At 41.2% G+C, this 19,296-nt stretch overlaps 1 protein-coding gene across 3 annotated transcripts in view; it reads left to right on the top strand.

The window, feature by feature from the left end:
* The window catches only part of LRBA (LPS responsive beige-like anchor protein), a 1,864,610-nt gene that overhangs the window by 1,576,637 nt on the left and 268,677 nt on the right, over positions 1-19,296 (top strand). For all 3 annotated transcript variants that reach the window (XM_069242641.1, XM_069242642.1, XM_069242640.1), the window contains exon 48: positions 18,255-18,422. In XM_069242641.1, the coding sequence (XP_069098742.1) occupies positions 18,255-18,422 (168 nt within the window). The remainder of the gene's footprint in view (positions 1-18,254; positions 18,423-19,296) is intronic.

Raw genomic sequence — 19,296 nt, 5'->3', positions numbered from 1 at the left:
CATGGCTCGGGTGACATGGAAACTAGATGATCATACCCTAACCTTGGGTAATTTCGCATAAAAACAATACTTCCAAAAAATGTTAACATGCCTATGAAACGGCACACCCTCCTTGTTTCGTTTCTCAAGTCCTTTGCAATAAAACACCGTTCTGTAAAACTGACTCATCAGCCTCCTTTGTTTTATGGGCTAGAGAAGATACTGTTAACCCTGGGAGAAAGGAACACCAAGCTTCTATAGATCCACGGGGAAATAACTAGTTCAACTTTACAACAAGGCTAAGCATTAATACCATCATTTTTTACACAAGCTATGTCCTATAGTCTATATTTTATGCTGCCCTCAAATCAGATCTGTACCAACTTCTTCAGAAGCAACAGGACCATATGGGGCATGGACATTTACAACATATACCACAGAAAAGGTGTCCAACAAAAAATCTGCGCTCCTGTCTCTCAAATGGTCTGATCAGAATTTTTGTTAAAACAGCAAAACAAAACTCCAGGAATGTAACATTTCTCAGCAGACCAGACTCTAACCACTGTGCAGGCTATGTCCACGCATGTTTAGTAAAGTGTCTTAAATGGCATTAAGGTCCACACTTCGTGCTGAGTTAAAGAATTTCTTGCTTTTTGTAAGAGGTGACTGCTAAATTACTGAACCATTTGGGTACTGGGGGGGAACTCATCCCAAATCTTCGGATCATAGTTAACTTCTGCTGACAAACAGGTCCTCTGATGCTTAGCCTTGAGCCCTGACATTGCTTGTGCAATTTGAACAGGGAACATGGCCTATTGACTGGGGTAGTGCATAGTGTGAAATCTAACAGTCCCAATAGAACTGTAGCTGATCTGACTTAGTTACTTTTCTTGCAGTTAGGTAGCAATAGATTCAGAAAATGCCCTCACATTATCATCTGGCAGTTGGCAATATCCCATGACTGAGTCATTGCATGATGTCTAGAAAAATTAGCTTTGTTGGTGGACATGATGTTTGCCAGGTTCCAATGAGACCCCAACCTTTTCCATTTGAGACACATAGTCCTCTTGAATTTATTCACATTGTGAAGCCCCCTTGTTACCAAAAGGAGTTCATCAAAGTATTGATTTTTTAAATTTTGAACATGAAACTATTCTAGAAGCACTCACATTAACCACACATCTATGCACAGATTATTGACTTACACTTGTTGAAGAGTATCTTCTCTTAAAATTTGAAACCTAGCAATATGAAATGAGCCAGGTGGTGTTGTAGCAATCTGAAGGTAGACTGAGTGTCTGACATAGCTGGGCGCCATTTTCTACTGCCTTCAATTTCCCAATATCTGTGTCAAACAAGGTTTACCCAACCAAACTCAATGAGGAGTTAGTAGCATCAGTCCCTGTGTTGCGCTCTGAGAAAGACAACTTCTGTTCTACTCTACATTGGCCAGGCTCATTCTTGGGCACATTGTGGGAGGATGGGAGAGGAGGGGGAGACCAACTAACCCAGGAAAAGGAGTTTGATGGAATGGGCCTACTAAACAGTCAGGTCACATATCTTTCTCATTGTTTTGGCATTCATATGGGTATGCAGCCTTAAAACACTGATTCTTGGATAAGTTTCCATCAATTTACTTTGCTGGGATCCTATACCAATCTCTGAAATCCAAATGTAACGTCTAGACCAAAGGTCTCCTACCTCTTCTTTTTTTGAGAGCTCTTCTGTTCATTGAAAATCATTGTGAGCTACTAAAGGCCAAACAACTCATGCGTTGTTCCCAGAGACCCCTACACCCAGCTTTATTGATCCTTAATTTCCATGGAGACAGATACCATGTTTGAACCAAATGTTTAGCATTCCCTAGCTACAGACAAAAAGAATGACACCAGATGTGGGTTTTCCACCATAATTTAAGATCTTTCAATAAGCAGAAATAATAGTTATATTGAAGCTCAATTAAAAAACATATAAGAAAATCAGTTTTACCTTCAGTGTGGTACTGAACGATGTCCTCTAATGCCATGTAATTTGATAGTTTGAGAGGGCAATTCTGAAGAAGTAATCAGTAGTCACAGTGTGTGGTAGTCACACCAGTGCATAACTATGCTGAATCACCAGTACATGTATTCAAATGGGTATTACTCTTCCACCGCAGCTCTGATAACATCACTGTTTTAATGTCCAGATGAGCTGAACTTCAGCTTTGTTTTATGCAGCTAATTGGTGCATTAAGAAAAGTGTTTGATCTGCCCTCTACACAGCATTCTTTGAAAAAGTTAAATTTTCATCTTCAAGTTTTTGTGACACCAACCATGTGGGCAGTTACATTCTCATTTTTCCTTTTACTTTTGTCTTGGTACCCATAAACATTGCTTTGTTCTTGTTCAACTAATACAAAACTTTGAAAGATGCTGAAGATTCTTCTCTCCAGCTACTATTTTCTTGATGTCTCCAAACATTGCTCTATTCTTATTCAGCTAATACAGACCTTGCAAATTGCTGAAGACTCTTCTCTCCGGTCATTTTTCTTGGTATGAGTGAGTAAATACTGCTTTGTTCTTGATCAACCTCTAAAAAACTTGGAAAGATGCATAAAACAAATATCGCTACCGTATCAGTGAGAAACTTGATACTGCTGGGCATCTACCAATCCCAATCCACTGTAATTTGAGATACTGCCTGATATGGCACCTCTGATGCATTCATACAAATGTTCGTCAGTCAGTTGTGTCTGAAACTTGGATTTTACAAAGTTCAAATCCAAAAAGGCTGGTTCACAAAGCCATACATGGAAAAAAAGGTTTCATCGCAGCTGTGTGGATGTTCTAGTACTTTTCAAAATCCACAATACTCCAAAAATTGTCAGATTGTCTTGCTTTTAATTTAATGTAATTTTGAAGAGTGACAATCTCCGTCTCCGCACTGACATAGTCAAGGTTAGCAGCACACTAATTTGTTCAGAAATGTCACTAACACAGACTTCCATAACAGGATTCAAAGTCAACCCCACACAGGGTTCCATTTACTCAAAATCACTAAATCAGCTATTGAACTCTTGATTAAGCCTCATCAGAAGGCTGATGTATTTCTCAATGTTCAGGGCGCAGCCTCATCTTTGTTTTCTGATAGAATTTGGAGCCCAGAGGGAAAATTTAACATCTTCCTTTTCTGCACATGCTGCCTGAAAATATGTTTTGATTTGAGTGTTCTGATAGAACTAATCATGTTAATGGTTGTCTTGCTTTTTCCCTGTAATTCACAGTTCATTTAATTTTTCTGTCACATCTGTCAAAATGCTAAATTGTGCAACCACTCAGTGCTTGATAACTGATTAGTATCTTAATTTCTAGACCCCATAAATGTTTTGAGTTCTGGCAGTAGTGAAAGGAATCTGTGCAGCATTTTAACCCCTGCAAAGCTATCAGATCTGAGTATGCAGTAAAAGATCATCATACTATGCTGATATTTCTTCAAGGAAAAACTTGAAACATCAGTGCTGCTTGGCCTTTGCCTAATTTGTATTAGTAATTTTAACAACAGTCATCACATGATCAAACCCCTTTACCTTGACACAAAAAACCTGTTGATGTACAATGCAATTATAGAGCAGTATTGGAGGGAAACCAAGATCTGGTTGACCATTTGCAATGAAACCAGAATGAATATCATTGTGGGCGCACCATCAGTTGTTATTGCCACTTAACTTTTTCAATGGGACTTTTTTTTTGCAAAAATAATTCTTCACCTCGTGGTGGATGTCAGCTCCTCGGATCGTGGTTTTCAGAAGCAGTGGTTTGGACATGGCCCTTTCTGCAGGGTTATTCTCAAACCTTTTGCCTTTTTGATCCTACTTTTCTGACTGTTTCTTGGCTTTAGAACTCTGAACACTTTACCACTGCTAATTAGTGCTAAAGTGCATGTGCTCTCTCCCCTAAAAGTTGGTATGATTGGCGTAACCCTGTTTGGCATATTTAATTTACCTGTAAGTCCCTTGTTTAGTGGTATGCCATATACCCAGGGCCCGTAAATTAAATGCTACTAGTGAGCCTGCAGTGCTGATTGCGCCACCCACAGAAGTAGCTTTTTAAACTTGTCTCAGGCCTGCCACTGTAGTGCCTGTGTGCACAGTTTACTATTACAATGACTTGACATTTCAAACTACTTGCCAAGGCCTAAATTCCCCTTTTACTACACCAAAGTCACCCCTAAATAGCCCTATGGACAGGTTGCTCTGTATGTGGAAGGGTAGGACATGTACTTATGTGTTTCACATGTTCAAGTAGTGACAAACAGCCTATTTTGTTTATCACTACTGTGAGTGCTTCTCTTCTCATAGATTAGCATTGGGAATTCCCTTATATAATTTCTGATCTGAAAGGAGTAGCGTGTTTGGTATGTTTGGAATGGTAGTGAGAAATCCTGCTTACTGGTGTAGTTGGATTTCGCTTTACTATTTTAGGAAGTCGACATTTCTCTGTGCTCATAACTCTATGTGCTTTGCTGCCTAACTACAATCCAAGTCTCGGGCAGAGTGACAACTATACTTTGTGCGTACTTTCCAGACAGCCATCACACAGGAGCAGCTGGGTGCATCTGCAAGTGTGCTCCGCCTCCCTCTCTCCCAGCCCAGGAAGGCTATCAAGCCTTCCTGGGCTGGGAGAGAGGGAGGCGGAGCACACTTACTTTTGTATAACCTGTGTCCCGCCTCTCACTATGCTGATTTACCCCCTACTGATGTCTGGAGCCAGGACTGGGTTAAAAGGGATTGTGTTACACTTGAAAGGATATTTTCAAAGTCACCCTTTGAACAAAGGCATTTTTTAGCATAAGTACACGAGCTCTGACCCCATGATTTTAGAGCACTTTTGGAACTGGGACTGATTCTTGCTGTGCTGCTCAAAGGACTTATCTGGGCTGCTCTTCTGTTGTTGCCCTGCTGCCTACTGTCTGTTGGGTGGAATAAAGGGCTCACTGGATTGTTTTGCTGCTTGCTGCCTAGCTGCTCCCTGACTCTGGACTACCTAGGCACTTCTAGACTGTTAGACGGAACTGCCATTCCTTGTTTTAATGTGCTGGCCTGCTGCATCTCTGTGCCCCAAGTGTTATCCCAGGGGCCCAGCCTGTGGTGTTCACTGGTTGCTGCCCCTGGCACTACAGCACATGGTGAGCACTTCCTATTGTTGCTTTTCTGGTGCAGTTGTGGTGCTGTTTGAGCATTTCAATTTCACCCAGGACCTGCAGCTCAGCGCTTTGGATTTTCCCCTGTTCTTTCCTGCATGTGGTGGGAAGTGAGTCTCATGCCCAGTGCTTTGTGTTGTTGCAGCAGAGCGTGGTGTGCGCTCTGGTTCATTGAACCAGCAGCGGGTAAGTATTCTTTTATAGCCTTCTGAGGTTATCCCCAAGCGTGTAGTGAGCCCTGTTATGAAGCCAGTGGGAGCTCTGTTTGTAGCTTCCCCTTGGTCCGTAGTAGCGGGTGGTGAGCGCTGAGTATTGCAGAGAGCTGTGAGTGATCCCTCCTGCGGTCCTGTCCCCCAGCTGAAGAGGAACGCTGCTGCGGCGTGGGGAGCCTGGCTCTGTAGCCTCAGGAAGTCATCTGTATGGAGTGGAGGAACTCTGCTGTCAACATGTGTGAGCGGGGTCCAGTGAGGAGAGTCGAGCCCGCTTCCATCTTTGGAAATCTCTGGACTTTGTTGAAAAGCTGCACTCCCCCTTGGACTAAGGAGGCGGAACCTGTCTCCGAGGCCCGCCGTATCCCTGCTGAAACCTACCACCTAACAACGCTCTGGTAGGACGAGTATCCACGCGGGCAGCAGCCCCTTTTTGGGATTCTGCACAGGGGACCTGAGGAGGGCTTCCCCACGATCTTCTGCAGAGTGCATGGCCCACCACCATGGTAACATACCTGAGGACACTTGCTCGATTAATACTTAGGGAGGAAGGCCTTGACAGAGGCCCCAATCATAACCTAGTAGATGCTGAAAAGTTACTGCATTATATGTAGTAGCTGCACGTGGATCCTGCGGCCTACTCGTTCACATAGGTGTATTTCTTTCCAACAGGCTATCTTAAAAATGTCCGTAACCCTGCCACTAGCAGCGCAGGGGTACCAGTATCTATAGGGAAATTATTAATGTTGGTATTCTGATGATAATACTGGGTGATTTGTGCACTTATGGTGGTAATTGGTAATTTCCTTTGGCAAAATTACAGCATTTTATGCCCTGGTGCAATTGTACATGTTTTTTTTGTCCTGCATTATCAGAGTACTGAGTCATCTTACAGTAGTTACCTTGTTTGCCCAATACTTATAAATTATATGGTTTTGCTCTGAGGTTATATATAATATAGAGACCTATTTTTATGTATAATCCTGTGTGTGGAGTCTCATTTGTGCTGTATTTATTGTGTCACTAGAGTGAGTGGGTTGCACAAATGCTTAGCACATGACCTCTGGGGATGTGCCAGACTGCTCTGTGCCAGGCTGTGAAGGGGTGAGCACAGGTTATCTTTGATGTGCAACTTACTCACTCTGACTAGAGTGGTGGGTTCTGCCTGGCTGAACTGCATACCCTAGCCAACCAGAAACCCAATTGTTTAACAAAATGAAGATAAAAATTCCTCTCAATCGCTCAGATCTTCAAAAAACATTCTAACGAACATTGCTAACTGGTCAATATGGCTTGCATCAACGGATTCATCACACTGAATAGAAAGATATTTGCATGTCTGTAAACCCAGCTTTAGCTGCTCTCTCATTTTGGCTGATAATACAGATACACTTTTTACCATAGTGTCGTTCCTATCTGCATTTCTGAAATGGCAGATATAATTTCAGGACTATTTTTGAAATCTGCGAATAAGGACTCCGTCATTAGAATATTTGCTTCCTTCACAATAGATACATCCAAAAATATTTATTTGTGCTTGATCAAGTGACGAGTAGCTTTGAAAGATGCTTCATTTGCCGCTTTAGCTTTTTCAGATGACAAGCAGTTCAGTTTGACTTATTGTGACCTCATGCTGGTTCCTTCAAGGAACTTCCTCTCAAAATGCATGTGCATTGTTGAAAAATGCCTCTCAACATTGCCCTTTTTCCCTTTTACAATTTTGGTTCACAGATTACATTCACAGTTGGCTTTAATTTGTGTATATCAAAATTTGTTCTCCCACTAGGATGAAAGTAGTATGTATTTGGCCTTTTGAAGGGACTTGACTCTTTATCTATGATCACAATTGTTAAAGCTCTAAACGAGTAAAAAGGATTGGTTAATTCACTATCCAATCTATTCCTGCACGATTACCATGTAGACACCTTCAGTGATATACTGAGGAGTTCGTCAGTCTTGTGGAGCCCATTCGGCTGGTGAGATCGGTGAGAAGATGTTTCACCATTTGTCGTGGTGTGGAGTGGTGTACTTCACCTGTGGGACCTTGTGACTGAAATAACTTAGGAGAATGATGCTAATTTCTCATGATGATTTCCTCTTCAGGTTCAGAATAGGCGATCAGTAGAAATATAATTTCTTTTGCCTTCCTTGCACTTATGTTCCAGGTGAAGAGCGGTGGATAGAATGAAACTTGAGGATCCTGATGAATTTACAGAATGAAGTACCGAGGTTAGGCTGAAACATAGGATAGTATCGAGGAGACATAATAATTACTCTGTTTGTCCATTTCTGTTTTAATCATATATAATGGCCATGCAAAAAAATATACAAAAAAAATATATATATATAGTTTCAGCTAGGTCCTTGTATAATTTAAAAACCTCTCTTATGCTAAACAATATACTTCTTCATAAAGAGCTCAAGGTGAGTCCACCATGCCCCCTGATGATGTTACTGATGAAGGGGGCCTCAATGATGAGGCATATCACCAAGTGTGAGTGAGTGAGGGATACTTTCTTAAAAATATTTAAATCTCTGGGGGAAAGGTTGCTTGGTGGAATGGTAGTACTGTTCTCATTGAGCCTACTAGACAATTTTTGTTGTGTACATATTTGCAATGGAGTGGTAGTCCTAGGATGACTTTAAAATTCCTTTCACTCTTCCTTGTTTCTGAGGATGACTTCTGGGCTGGTGCCATCTGTTAAGTCCTTGGGCTCTCAGTAGGTCCTTTTTCTGTGATGCATTGGGATTCAGGTTTAAACTGGCATAGCCAAGTGCTGTGGGTCTACCTGGTGATCATAACCACATCCCTTTGTGTGGTTTAGTGCTGAAATCCATGTCCATGTGGCCCAATGTGCTGATGTCCATGCCTTGGTAGATGTCTTGTTACTGAACTTCTGATCCATGTAGCTCTGACTTAGTAAGAACATTGTTTTTCTACTTCTAACCCTTTGCCTGAACCAAGCTCCCAGTGGTTGTTTTGGTCATGACTCCAGGTTCCCACGTTGTCACATTGTGAACAATAGTGGACTTTAATGTTTCTGTCACAATCTCCTAGTATATATGTTTGTATTTGATATTTGTATAGCACAAACCCTGTCAAATAGCAGCTGAGATCATATAAGTTCAGTGGCAAAAATACAGTCCAAAAACGATAGAAGAGGAAGCGGGACTGGGAGAAGAGAGGTCGACTGTTACTGCATCATGATGTACTGTTCTTCAAAGATGTGTCTCTTCAGCTCTCTCCCAGTTTTAACACCGTTGGGGTAAGTCCTGATGAGCACAGGGATGTTGTGCCAGGCCTTGGGTGCACATACGAACTAGGCCTGCTGCCTTCCCTTTTCCACTATTTTTCTTTTTTCACCCTGCCTAAGCTCTTCCCTCCTCTACCGCTCCTGGCTCACCCCAAACCTCATTTTACTACTATTATCTCCCAAACATCCCTTCTAAATTCTCCCTCACTTATCTCACCTTTGACTCATCCAAAACCTATTCTACTACTACTGTGATCTCCCCAACCCTTTCTACAGCCTCTCCCCCCTCCCATCTCTCCTTTACTCATCCCAAGCCTCATCCAATTACAATAAACTCCCAATTAACACTTCTGGATTCTTCCCTCCTCTGTCCTTCCATTATTCTATTCCAACTTACTAACAAACGCACATATCCTCCGCTCAAATCAGCTCTTGCTAATATTGATACTGTACTCATATTTCCCTATACTCTTCCACTACTAATCCTTTTGGGTTCCGGAGAAGTGTGCTACTTGCCGAAAAGCAATTTGACGCCTCATCAAGGGTAGTAAGGGTGTTATAAATACAATTACAATATACTATTTCAGGCAATTTTTGATTAGCAGCCAGCTGGTTAATTAAATACCATTATTGAAAAGTGAGATAATTACCTTCCATTAGCTAAATTAATTATGAACAGGGGATGACTGCTTTTCACAAGTGACCCTAGCTTTAGTTAAGCATGGCCTAAGAAAAAGCAATGACTAAGGGTTGTGTGGAGTTTGAGTGACTTCTTCAAATAGAATTAGGACAAAAATTTGGGACACACGGTGAAACCTAATTCACAAAGGCAAACGTTTTCAAAGTAATTTCTATTGGGTTCTTCCTACATTCGTAGCAAACTCTGGACTTCTTGGAATTAGGAAGGACTTTCAGAACTGCATTTCAAACCTATATCACCCTCCAAACAAATTGTAATTCTCCATTCACATTAATGGGCTCACCCTCCTAAACACCTGTCTTCACTTGCATTTTTGATTCGAGAAGTTCACACGGACGCAAGAACAATAATCATTTTGAAAAATAATTAAAGTAAGTGTACGTTTGTATTTTGCTATATAACCTGAAAGCAACAATTACAAACGTCCTGTAAAACCTAAATGAGTTGTAAAACAGACTTTGCTTCATGGGGATGCGTGGCCTGTGCCATATTTCACATTGCTCGCTGCAGACACTGGCAGGGAATATTGTTATCTGCTTATCCCGTTATGCAGTGGACTAGGAATATGTCAGCATCAGATTGTCCTGTTATTTTTTAACTGTCCCTGTTGCGAAAAGCCAGGCTGTAAAGCACTGCTGCTCTTAACCGCCGCTTTGCTATGCTCATGTCTGAGATGCAGCCATACAAGCTGCACGTTTAATCTCATTGATCAGTGTAGCATAGGCCTCAACTCACCCTATGAAGCACCAGAGGTGCCCAAGCCATCTCTAGGGAAAAAGTGATACCCGTTTAATGGCTGCAGTATACAGCATGAAACAAGAAAATCCTGGGATCAGTCCTGACTTCCTTTTTCAAACACATTGTGATCCTGACCTCTGCAGTAGCCAGCTAAGCAGACTACATCCATAGGAAATAAATACCATAGGTATCAGCAGAGCTAATCAAAGCTCTCGGCAGACTGAAAACCATAAACTGCACTTCTGTCTCTCACACCTCATCAGTCAACACACTGTTATGTGCTGTGTCCCACTGCATGATAACCTCACCTCTGTGTTCATCACAAATGACATAGAAACCTTTCACACATAGAATCACAAAATAAAGGTAACACCCAAACAACCACACACCCTACATACATTCCATAGCTTGCTGACCATGTAGGTAGGTAAGCTCTTCAGTGCCTCACATAGGGGAAGTAAGCTCTATCAGTCCTGCAATACAGTACAATAAATTACATCATACCTCCATGAAATGCATGAGTTTAAAAGTGCACTATACACACATCTCTCATGTTTGACTATAAAATTGTTCCATCCCTGTAGTAATAACAACTTAGGCCCCATATTTTATGCACGTGACAGCAGCCCAACAGTGCTATTGGTCTGTGACAACACAGGTCTTATCTGTTACCCTTCTTAAAGCCCGAAACAATTCTTGCCCTTTTCCAAGAATCTGGGATTTTAATGGAGAGAGCTGCATTTAAAACATTAGTTGTCAAAGATGCCCAAAGCTAAATTTTGGCCTTACACAAGCCCATCAGCACCCCCTTCGGGACAGGGGCCTTGTTGGTTGGAATGGTCATTATGGCACTAATAACTTCAGCTTTCTCAAAAGAGATTTCCAAGGGAAACTGAGAGAGCTCCGCCGCAGGCATGGCTAAAGGGCTGGGTGCTGACAGCTAGATCTTTTTAAAGTTAGCCATACATTTTTATGGATTGAAATTGGATCCAAGGCTATTAGATGAATTAAGGAAGGCCTGATCCCCCTTGTATCTCTGGTTCTGCATGCGGAGACTAGACGTTCCTATCTTTCTCCCTTTAACACAACTTTCGTTTCCTTAATTACTTTTTTATAATCTGTCCTTGAAACTTAAATTGTTGCTGATCTCAGGGCCCAGCCTTCAAAGGATCGCAAAGCCTACAATTGGCAACTTTACTTCTAATAATGCCTCTCAATGCAGTGATAGATTCTTTTGTTCTAAGATGAAAGGTAAAGTGAGCTACAGCAATGTGTGCACAGTGCCACATAGTGAACACAATACCATGTGCAGCCTGTTATGAATTGCATAGGTGGTGTTCAAATGTACGTATTCGCCACAATAGATAAATACTTTAAGAGTGTGCATATTATGCCCAATTTTCAAAACTAAACAGAAATTAATGTACCAATACAGGTGTGACATAAGTGTGACATGTTCCTAATATTAGAAACCCATACTTCATTACATGCACACACATTCCAACTGCCTGTGCATAGGTACACATAAACAAGGGAGTTTCATTTCAGAGGAGTCACCAAGGACATGCAATTCAAATACATTTGACGTGCAGATGGCATGACCAGTTAGTTAGCCACATGTGGTGAGTGAAGATGACCCATAGCTTCTGAAGGACTGCTTTCAGAGTCTGCTCATGTAGGCAGCTATTTCCTGAAACTTATCGCTTAAAAAAATATATCAAACTTAAACATTTCAAATTTCCACTTTGGTTTTGAGCTGGTGGAGGGAGTTGGCATTAGTGGTATAGGTGCCACACTGGCCACCTCTTGGTTGTCGATTGTGTCTCTGTGATGGCCGGGCTGATGCACAGGGAACTCAAAATACATGACTCCAGTGTTAAAAGCACTTAATGGCTTCCACTCTCTGCACCTATTCAATTCAAGGGTGTCCGTTTAACACATGAGGCAGTGCATTCACAAACCCCTTGTTCATCCTAATCATAATCTAAGCAGGATATCTGATAGTTCACAGGGTCCAAAGAGCAAGGATTAGTTTGTTGTTGATCAGAGGTCACACTGTATTGAAAATGTGACGTACGTGGTAGAGGTGGGCAAGGGGGGTGGTAGACAGAGTAGTAATCTCCCAGCTAATGGACAAAGGATCCCTGTGAAACGCTGGTCTATTTCAATGTTTAAATGCAATTATGAAAATAAGGCACCGCTTCACACAGATTTTTATTTATCAATTAAGCACCAGTATGTTGTGCCTAGTGCGGAAGTTTCACAAAATAAAAGTATTATTTTTTTTCAAAGTGCGAGTATGCGCAGGGCCTTACTTTAGTGGCGCTTGCTCCGAGCGCCACACCACCAGCGGTGCAAATCAGAGTCCAGGGCTCCGGTTTTCAGTCTGCTGCTCTACACTGCAAGTTGTGCAGGATAGAAGCGTGGTGGCACTGGGCTGCAGAAGGCACGGTTCCTGGTGGGCAGTCTAATACCGCCTGTGCCAACGTCATCTGCTCCGGCCCGCCCTGCCCCAGTTAACCCAATCTGAGCTGCTGGTTTGGGTGAGGGCAGGCAAGCATAAAAAAAGGCCGAAAATATTAAATGAAAAAAGACATTTTAAAAAAGATGTCGGGGCCACAAGCTACTCCTGGGGTATTGGTGAACTACCAGTAACTCAAAATCGACCCTGTTGGAGTCCCCAAGTCTAGACTACCTGACTATCTCTGTAGCCTGACAACCAGTAAAGCAAAAGGCCCGCAAACAGTTAAAGGGTTGGCTGTTCACACAATCTTGTTGATCGTCTGGCTCCGATGCAGATGTTTAAGATCATCACCACTGTGTGATGTGTAGTACACTATAGTGCTCGGATGCCCTAGGGTAGCTAAGCGCCCAATAACTGCCTAATACAATACAGTACAATGGTGCCTTGGTGAAAGTCGGCCGGTTGTCAGCCACAAGATGAGCGATACTCCTTATTAGTGTCATTAGATATTGTTTTCTTGGGGCACTTGGACTCTGGCAAGCAAGAAAAGATGAAGACGTGTTTGCATATCCATCCTGAAGAACTTGTAGTGCAACTTTTATTTTTCAGAGCCTAACAGACCCAACCAGTCTTCACAATGCTGCCTATATCCGCCTAAATTTGGATTTGTACAACAGCCTTTCATATGCACATAATCTTTGTGAGCAGAAGTTATATTAGACTGATGATAAAGAAATACCTCTGGACTCTTTTCCATCAACATATTTTTATATTCTGTAACATAAATCTAAGCTTAGCCCATAAATCATAGCGATCTTAAAGAAGAAAAATGAACAGCCCATAGAGTTGTCTCCCAAATGCAATAAATTCAGAAGCATTTTGTAAAATTTAGGAAACACATCAACAGAAAAGCTCATTCATGTATTTTTCTTTTGCTGACTGGTACCACGCTAATTGGCTGGGCTTTGAAAATAAGGCCTTTTCTCTAGTACATTGCACTCCAGTAGCTTTAAACCTAGAATACTAGCGTAGGGCTTGAAGAATGCTGCCAGGGTGGCAGGCCCCCATGACACTCCATTTCCTGCTCTGTCACTTTGCTGATTTTGTGACCTCTCCCGACCGTTTACCAGTGCTGCTGTACCAGGACTCTTTCTGAACTGGGTAAGGGGCTTGATGACACTACTGGTTGCTTGTCAGCTTTTACTGGCAGCGTATGGGCTGGTCCCTATAATTCTGTGCTAGCGAAGTAGATTTGATGCCAAATTCCCACTGTTGCTGCCAAGGTGAGGGTAGTGGTGCCCAGTGGTAAGACGATGGCTGCTTAGGCCACTGATTAGATTGATGGACTAAGAGGGTGTATGCTTCATAAAAGGAGTAGAGGCCCCGTCGGGCCAGTCCTTGAGCGATGAAGGAAAATGTGTGGTAGTACTTGGTGTAGGTGAATGGCAAGGGAGTACTGGTTCAATCATTCTCACTGGAGCAGGCTTGTGAGGGGAAGGAACAGCCTTGTTTTGCTATAGTCACCAGCTTGTGAGGTGCCTGGTGTAGATTTTCAGTCCTTTTTGATATCTGCACTTTTGCTGATAAGGAAGGCCACCTGTAGAGACTTCCATGTCTATAGGGCCTATACTGCAACACTTCTTTCTCCGCAGTGGAATGCAGCTGTGCAGGGGATGCACCATGGTGTTGTCACTGACGCACCTGCTAGATTCTTTGTCGATCATGATACTCAAAGAATAGACTAAGCAAAGTTGTTTCTTTCTGTTTGAGTGCTGGCTGACTGAATCTTACACTTTATTTAGCAGTCATGGTTTAAACCAGATGACCTTAAATTCGAACAAAAAAGGAGCAGGCTGACCATCACCTCTGCTACTCATTCTCACAATAGGGAAATAGGCTCATATATTTTTTTCTGTTCATGATCCATTGACAACGAACCAGAGAATATACCAGTGTGCAGCAAAAGTTTTTTTCCATCTCCTTTTATGGGGATACTTGGAAGTGCCAATCAATTCGCCTACAGATCTCATAGGGGCTGTACATGTTGAAGATATATCTCCCTGTTCACAGTCTCACAAATGTTTTCACTGGTAACACAGTCAAATTGTATCTCTCTCCTATGACCTTATTTGGGATAATTGTGTTTGTTGGCCGTTTCACTGTTGCATTGCGTTAGCAATCTGGAGGTGACCCCAACTATCGAATCCCATATCAATGCATTTACAAACCTGTAAAGACCCGAGACTAATGTAAACCAAAGGACATTACCTAGTTTTAGTTGTGATGAGTGATGGTATACATAACTTTGCAGACTTTATCTGTCATTTAGTGACTCCCCCAAATACATAGAAGACTAGTTTCCGTGCATATACAGCAATCCCAAGCAAGTATATGTCGGGAATTATAATCAATGCATTACAGTATTTAAAAATGTGCACCTAGACCACATTAAAATGGTACACATAGACAAAATGCATTTATAAACAAAGACACTCTATCCATCGTCACTTTTGTGATGCTGAGGGAAAAAAAAAGACAATTATCATAAAGCAGAAACAATACGTCTCATAAATTATGGATGCCAAATTTGCCGTACAGCACGCAAAGTGTCTTCAAAGCTAAGCAACATTCATCCCTAAATGATCTGAGACTTTGTTTACATGCCCATAGTAGTAATGACTAATTATAAACATCCACTTGCGTTTGGGAAATCTAGCTCTTTGAAGTCCTACAACTTTGTGAATTGCAATTTCTGTTATTTCAAAAAGGGCCTGGAAAGCCACATCCTGGCGTAATTGTGCATGTTGTGTCAAGGCAAGCTACATCATGACATCACTTATCTACATACAGTAACTCCAGCAGTTTTTGGTTTGTAATAAGCCCTATATACGAGTCTAATTTATATTTTATCTCTAATTACTTATTAAAAGTGGTGATGTATACCACTGTTTTAAGTTTGTTCTCTTTTTCCTTTATCTTTATTGGCATCACATCAGACGAGTCCTTTGCTATATGTAGTATGATGACTAACCAATCCCTTGTACATTTGAAGCTGACAACTCTTTTCTCCTTTCAAAATTGGAGGTCCTTTAACAGAATCCTTGATTCATTGTTGACCGAAGGACGCTACTGGAACACTTTGATCCCCACCTATATATTCAGACATGAAAGCATGTACCTTCCCCAAAAATAAACTAGCTGCCACAATTTCTGCTGTTGTCTTTTCTGAAAACACTACGTAATTGTCCTCACTCGTCCTGAAACCAGAGTATCAGCCTCCCCATGATGATGGCACAGGGGTCAGGAAGGGCTGTTGTGGGACAGTATTCCCTAAAAACCACTTCAAAATCGACAGCTGATCCGCTGCTCTCGCCACAGAATGCACAAAAAATACAGCTTAAAGGTACTTGCCTAATTCATCCTCCAAATATAAACTCCTCCTTCTGAAAATAAATGATGAGACTTGGTGTACGTGCTTTTTGGTTGAAAAAGTCCTCTACGTACTTAGTTGGTGTATTGAAAGGGTCTTCACGTTTTGCTTGGTGCTACGAGGCCCAAGAAATATGAATACTTTGGATGATGTGAGCTTTCCCTCCCAACACGGCTATGATAGTGGCCCATTGTAGTGACGTTTGACCTCTCACTGCAGCTGGAGTAGTAACATCCTTGTTGTCATGATGATCTCTCACCACGGTGCACTCTTGCCAGATACCCGATGAGCTCACGATGCACCTCGCCTTTACGTCTCGTGTGCGATTACTTCAGAACATTGTTCTGCGCCCCTTTTGAAACTGTCAACGCAGAAAGAATGAATCCCCTCTTTTGTGATGTTAAAGAGATAGATTTCGCAATTGGATAGGTAGAACAACGTTTTTCACTCAAAACGGTAATTGGCAGTATGTAAACACATTGTGATCAGCAGGAGTATTTATATGAACATTTTAGTTCTGTTAGCCCAGTTGGATCCTTCTTGAACTGTGTATGTTTTTCAGACCAAAGGGAAGGACAGCCACTTTTTCTGTCGAGTGAATTGGTCATTGCTGCCATGTTTATGTAAACATATTCTCGGATCATCTAGGGATGAATATTGATTTTTATAATCCTTAAAGACACCTGTTCGAGTAATAGCACCTGTGAATGCTGGGTAATGTCTGCAAACGTGGCATATATAATTTATGCAATAGTATTTCTGCCTTATGACAATTGTCTCTTACTGTTTTCAGCAACACACAGGATGACGGACAGCGGTTCTTTGTCTACATAGCCTTTTTATGTGTGCACAGTTAATCACTATAATGCATTGATTATAAGTCCTGATGACTGCTCTCGATTTTTGATTGCTATAATATGCACTGAAATTAGGGGACAGTAAATTTGATGGAGTTTTTAAATGACAGAGTCTGTGAGGTGACCAATTAGATTGTATGCATGCCATCATTTGTAGACACATTGTGGGATTGACTACTTAGGGGCACCCCCAGATCACTAGATTAACTTAACAGCGATGTGACCAACACAGACGATTGTCCCCAATAAGGTCGTAGGAGCTACATAAAATTTGGTTATGTGTTACTGGTGAAATAACTTGTGATTTTCCCATCATAAAATATTGCCCCTGTGAGAAGATCTGTGAGTGAAGTGAGTGGCACTACTAAGTGCCCTCATACAAGAAGATTTGAAATGCCCATTGCAATTTTATTTGTGTACTGATACATTCTGTAGTCGTTGTCACTGGATCCAGAACAAAATATATGAGCATAAATTGTAGTTAGATGGCGTAAATATTTAATATTTCAGGCTCAGAGGCATTCTTGGGGATATTAACTTTTTGTAAAATCTCAATGTGATATCAGTAGTGAGATTTTCTCAAATGCAGTGTTCTGCTTGCTCCTTTTTTGTTTGAATTTCCAATTATTTTTGAAGGATGGATTAGGCTAGTACCTCTTACATGTTTCTGTGTTTTCAATAGCACCAGACTACCCCCCAGTAATCAATCTGCACAATACGCAAGCAGTAACATCCCACAGTAAATTAATTCAAGTTATGCTGTCAGCTGGAAAGCAAACAACCAGGCAATGTGCAGTTCAACAGTAAATAACATTTGATTTTTTTACCTTACACATTTCATATAACCCTTCTCAAATTTACAAAATGTTTAAAGTGAGCTCTTGAAGTTAATGGGAATGATAGTCGGTAGTGAGGTGAAAATATACTGAAATATATTTTGTTTGTTCTACTATTTTGTAAACCTTCAATGAAACCGATATTCCTCCTTAAAGCCGCAGGACAAGATTATGTATATATTTCCTTCAGGACAATAGAAATCCTGAACATTAGTAAAGCGGGCTAGAATGATGGCCTATACTTTTAACCCTATGGATGCTTCCAAACAAGAGTGCATGTTGATTATTTTGGTCCTCCATTTCCTCCTCTTCACCCTTTGTTGCTGCCTATATTACCACTACCGGTGAGGGCCAGTGCGTCAAATATCCTGAGCGATAATTTAACAATAATCGTTAGTAAGACATTAAGAATTACAGTAGATATGCCAGTCTGACTAGCAATAGTTTAAAATATCGCCCTGCTCTAGAGCAGGTCAAAATCCAAATCCTCCGATCTTCATTCTCCTCATGAATCCCAGAAAAGGAGTGAGTACTCAAATAACTTGATGATTGTGTGTGTTTATTCGGAAGTTCTCAATGATGTTGTTTGTGTTCTTTTCTTTACAGGCTTTGGAGAGTGAATTTGTATCATGTCAGCTTCACCAGTGGATTGATCTCATTTTTGGGTACAAACAGCTGGGTCCAGAAGCTGTCCGGGCTCTTAATGTATTTTACTATCTTACCTATGAAGGCACAGTCAACCTGAACTCCATAACAGATCCTATGTTACGAGAGGTGAGTTTTGAAGTAAACATTTTAAAATATCCTCCATCTCTTCAAGGGGGTCTTCTAAAATTCCATACTTGTATAATTTTGTCACCACTCATCAGAGTTCAGTTGATACTCTATAGGTCGTAGTTGAAGAATCCTAAATGAATTTTGGCTTGTTGTCTAATGGTAAAGCCATAAAGTGTATAGCTTGCTTACTTTTTCCTAAAATTTTATAGTTCCAGTGGACGTATCATGCTAACTATATGTGCCAAACCCTTTCTTTGAAATGTGCTCATCAACCTAAAGTGCTGTAAACGATTTAAGGACTGTGACCAGCTTGATGCGTAGTGAGTCAGGCTTTTCATATTAAGAAATGTCACAAATTGTGACTTTTACTCTGCATAGTAATGTGTATTCTTATTGCAAGCAGAAGTTACTTGCTTTCCCAATTAGGTTAGTTTGACAGGGAAATGAATGATGATTTTGTTATTTAAACTTTATATTATTGCAGCAGCTTGACAAAAAAGATAGTGGCTAGATCAAGGACTATTCACACGTACATGTAACCAATCAATATCACCCATGTTTGACCAGAATACCAAGATCGTAGTTTTCGGATTTACAAGCACTAGGTAGTAGAGGGTTTTAGTTAGTTGGCACATGTGGCATCCGCTTTTTTTCTAACAGTTGACCTGGTGCTACTGATGCTTGACTCGGGATGAAAGTGCAGGATATAACCTACCTTTAGTAGCTAACAAAATGAGCGTTTCTGAAAGGACAGATTTCAGACGTGTCCACGCCTGCTGAATCTCTATTATAAATTGTGGAAGCAACATTGCACAAACCAATGTTGATTTAAAAAAAAAAAAATCTATTGCTGTTCGTGTCAACTTGCCTA

Source organism: Pleurodeles waltl, chromosome 1_2 (genome assembly GCF_031143425.1).
Source record: "Pleurodeles waltl isolate 20211129_DDA chromosome 1_2, aPleWal1.hap1.20221129, whole genome shotgun sequence".
NCBI lineage: Eukaryota > Metazoa > Chordata > Amphibia > Caudata > Salamandridae > Pleurodeles > Pleurodeles waltl.
Note: the sequence above shows the minus strand (reverse complement) of the source record. Positions and strands in the feature narration are given on the sequence as shown.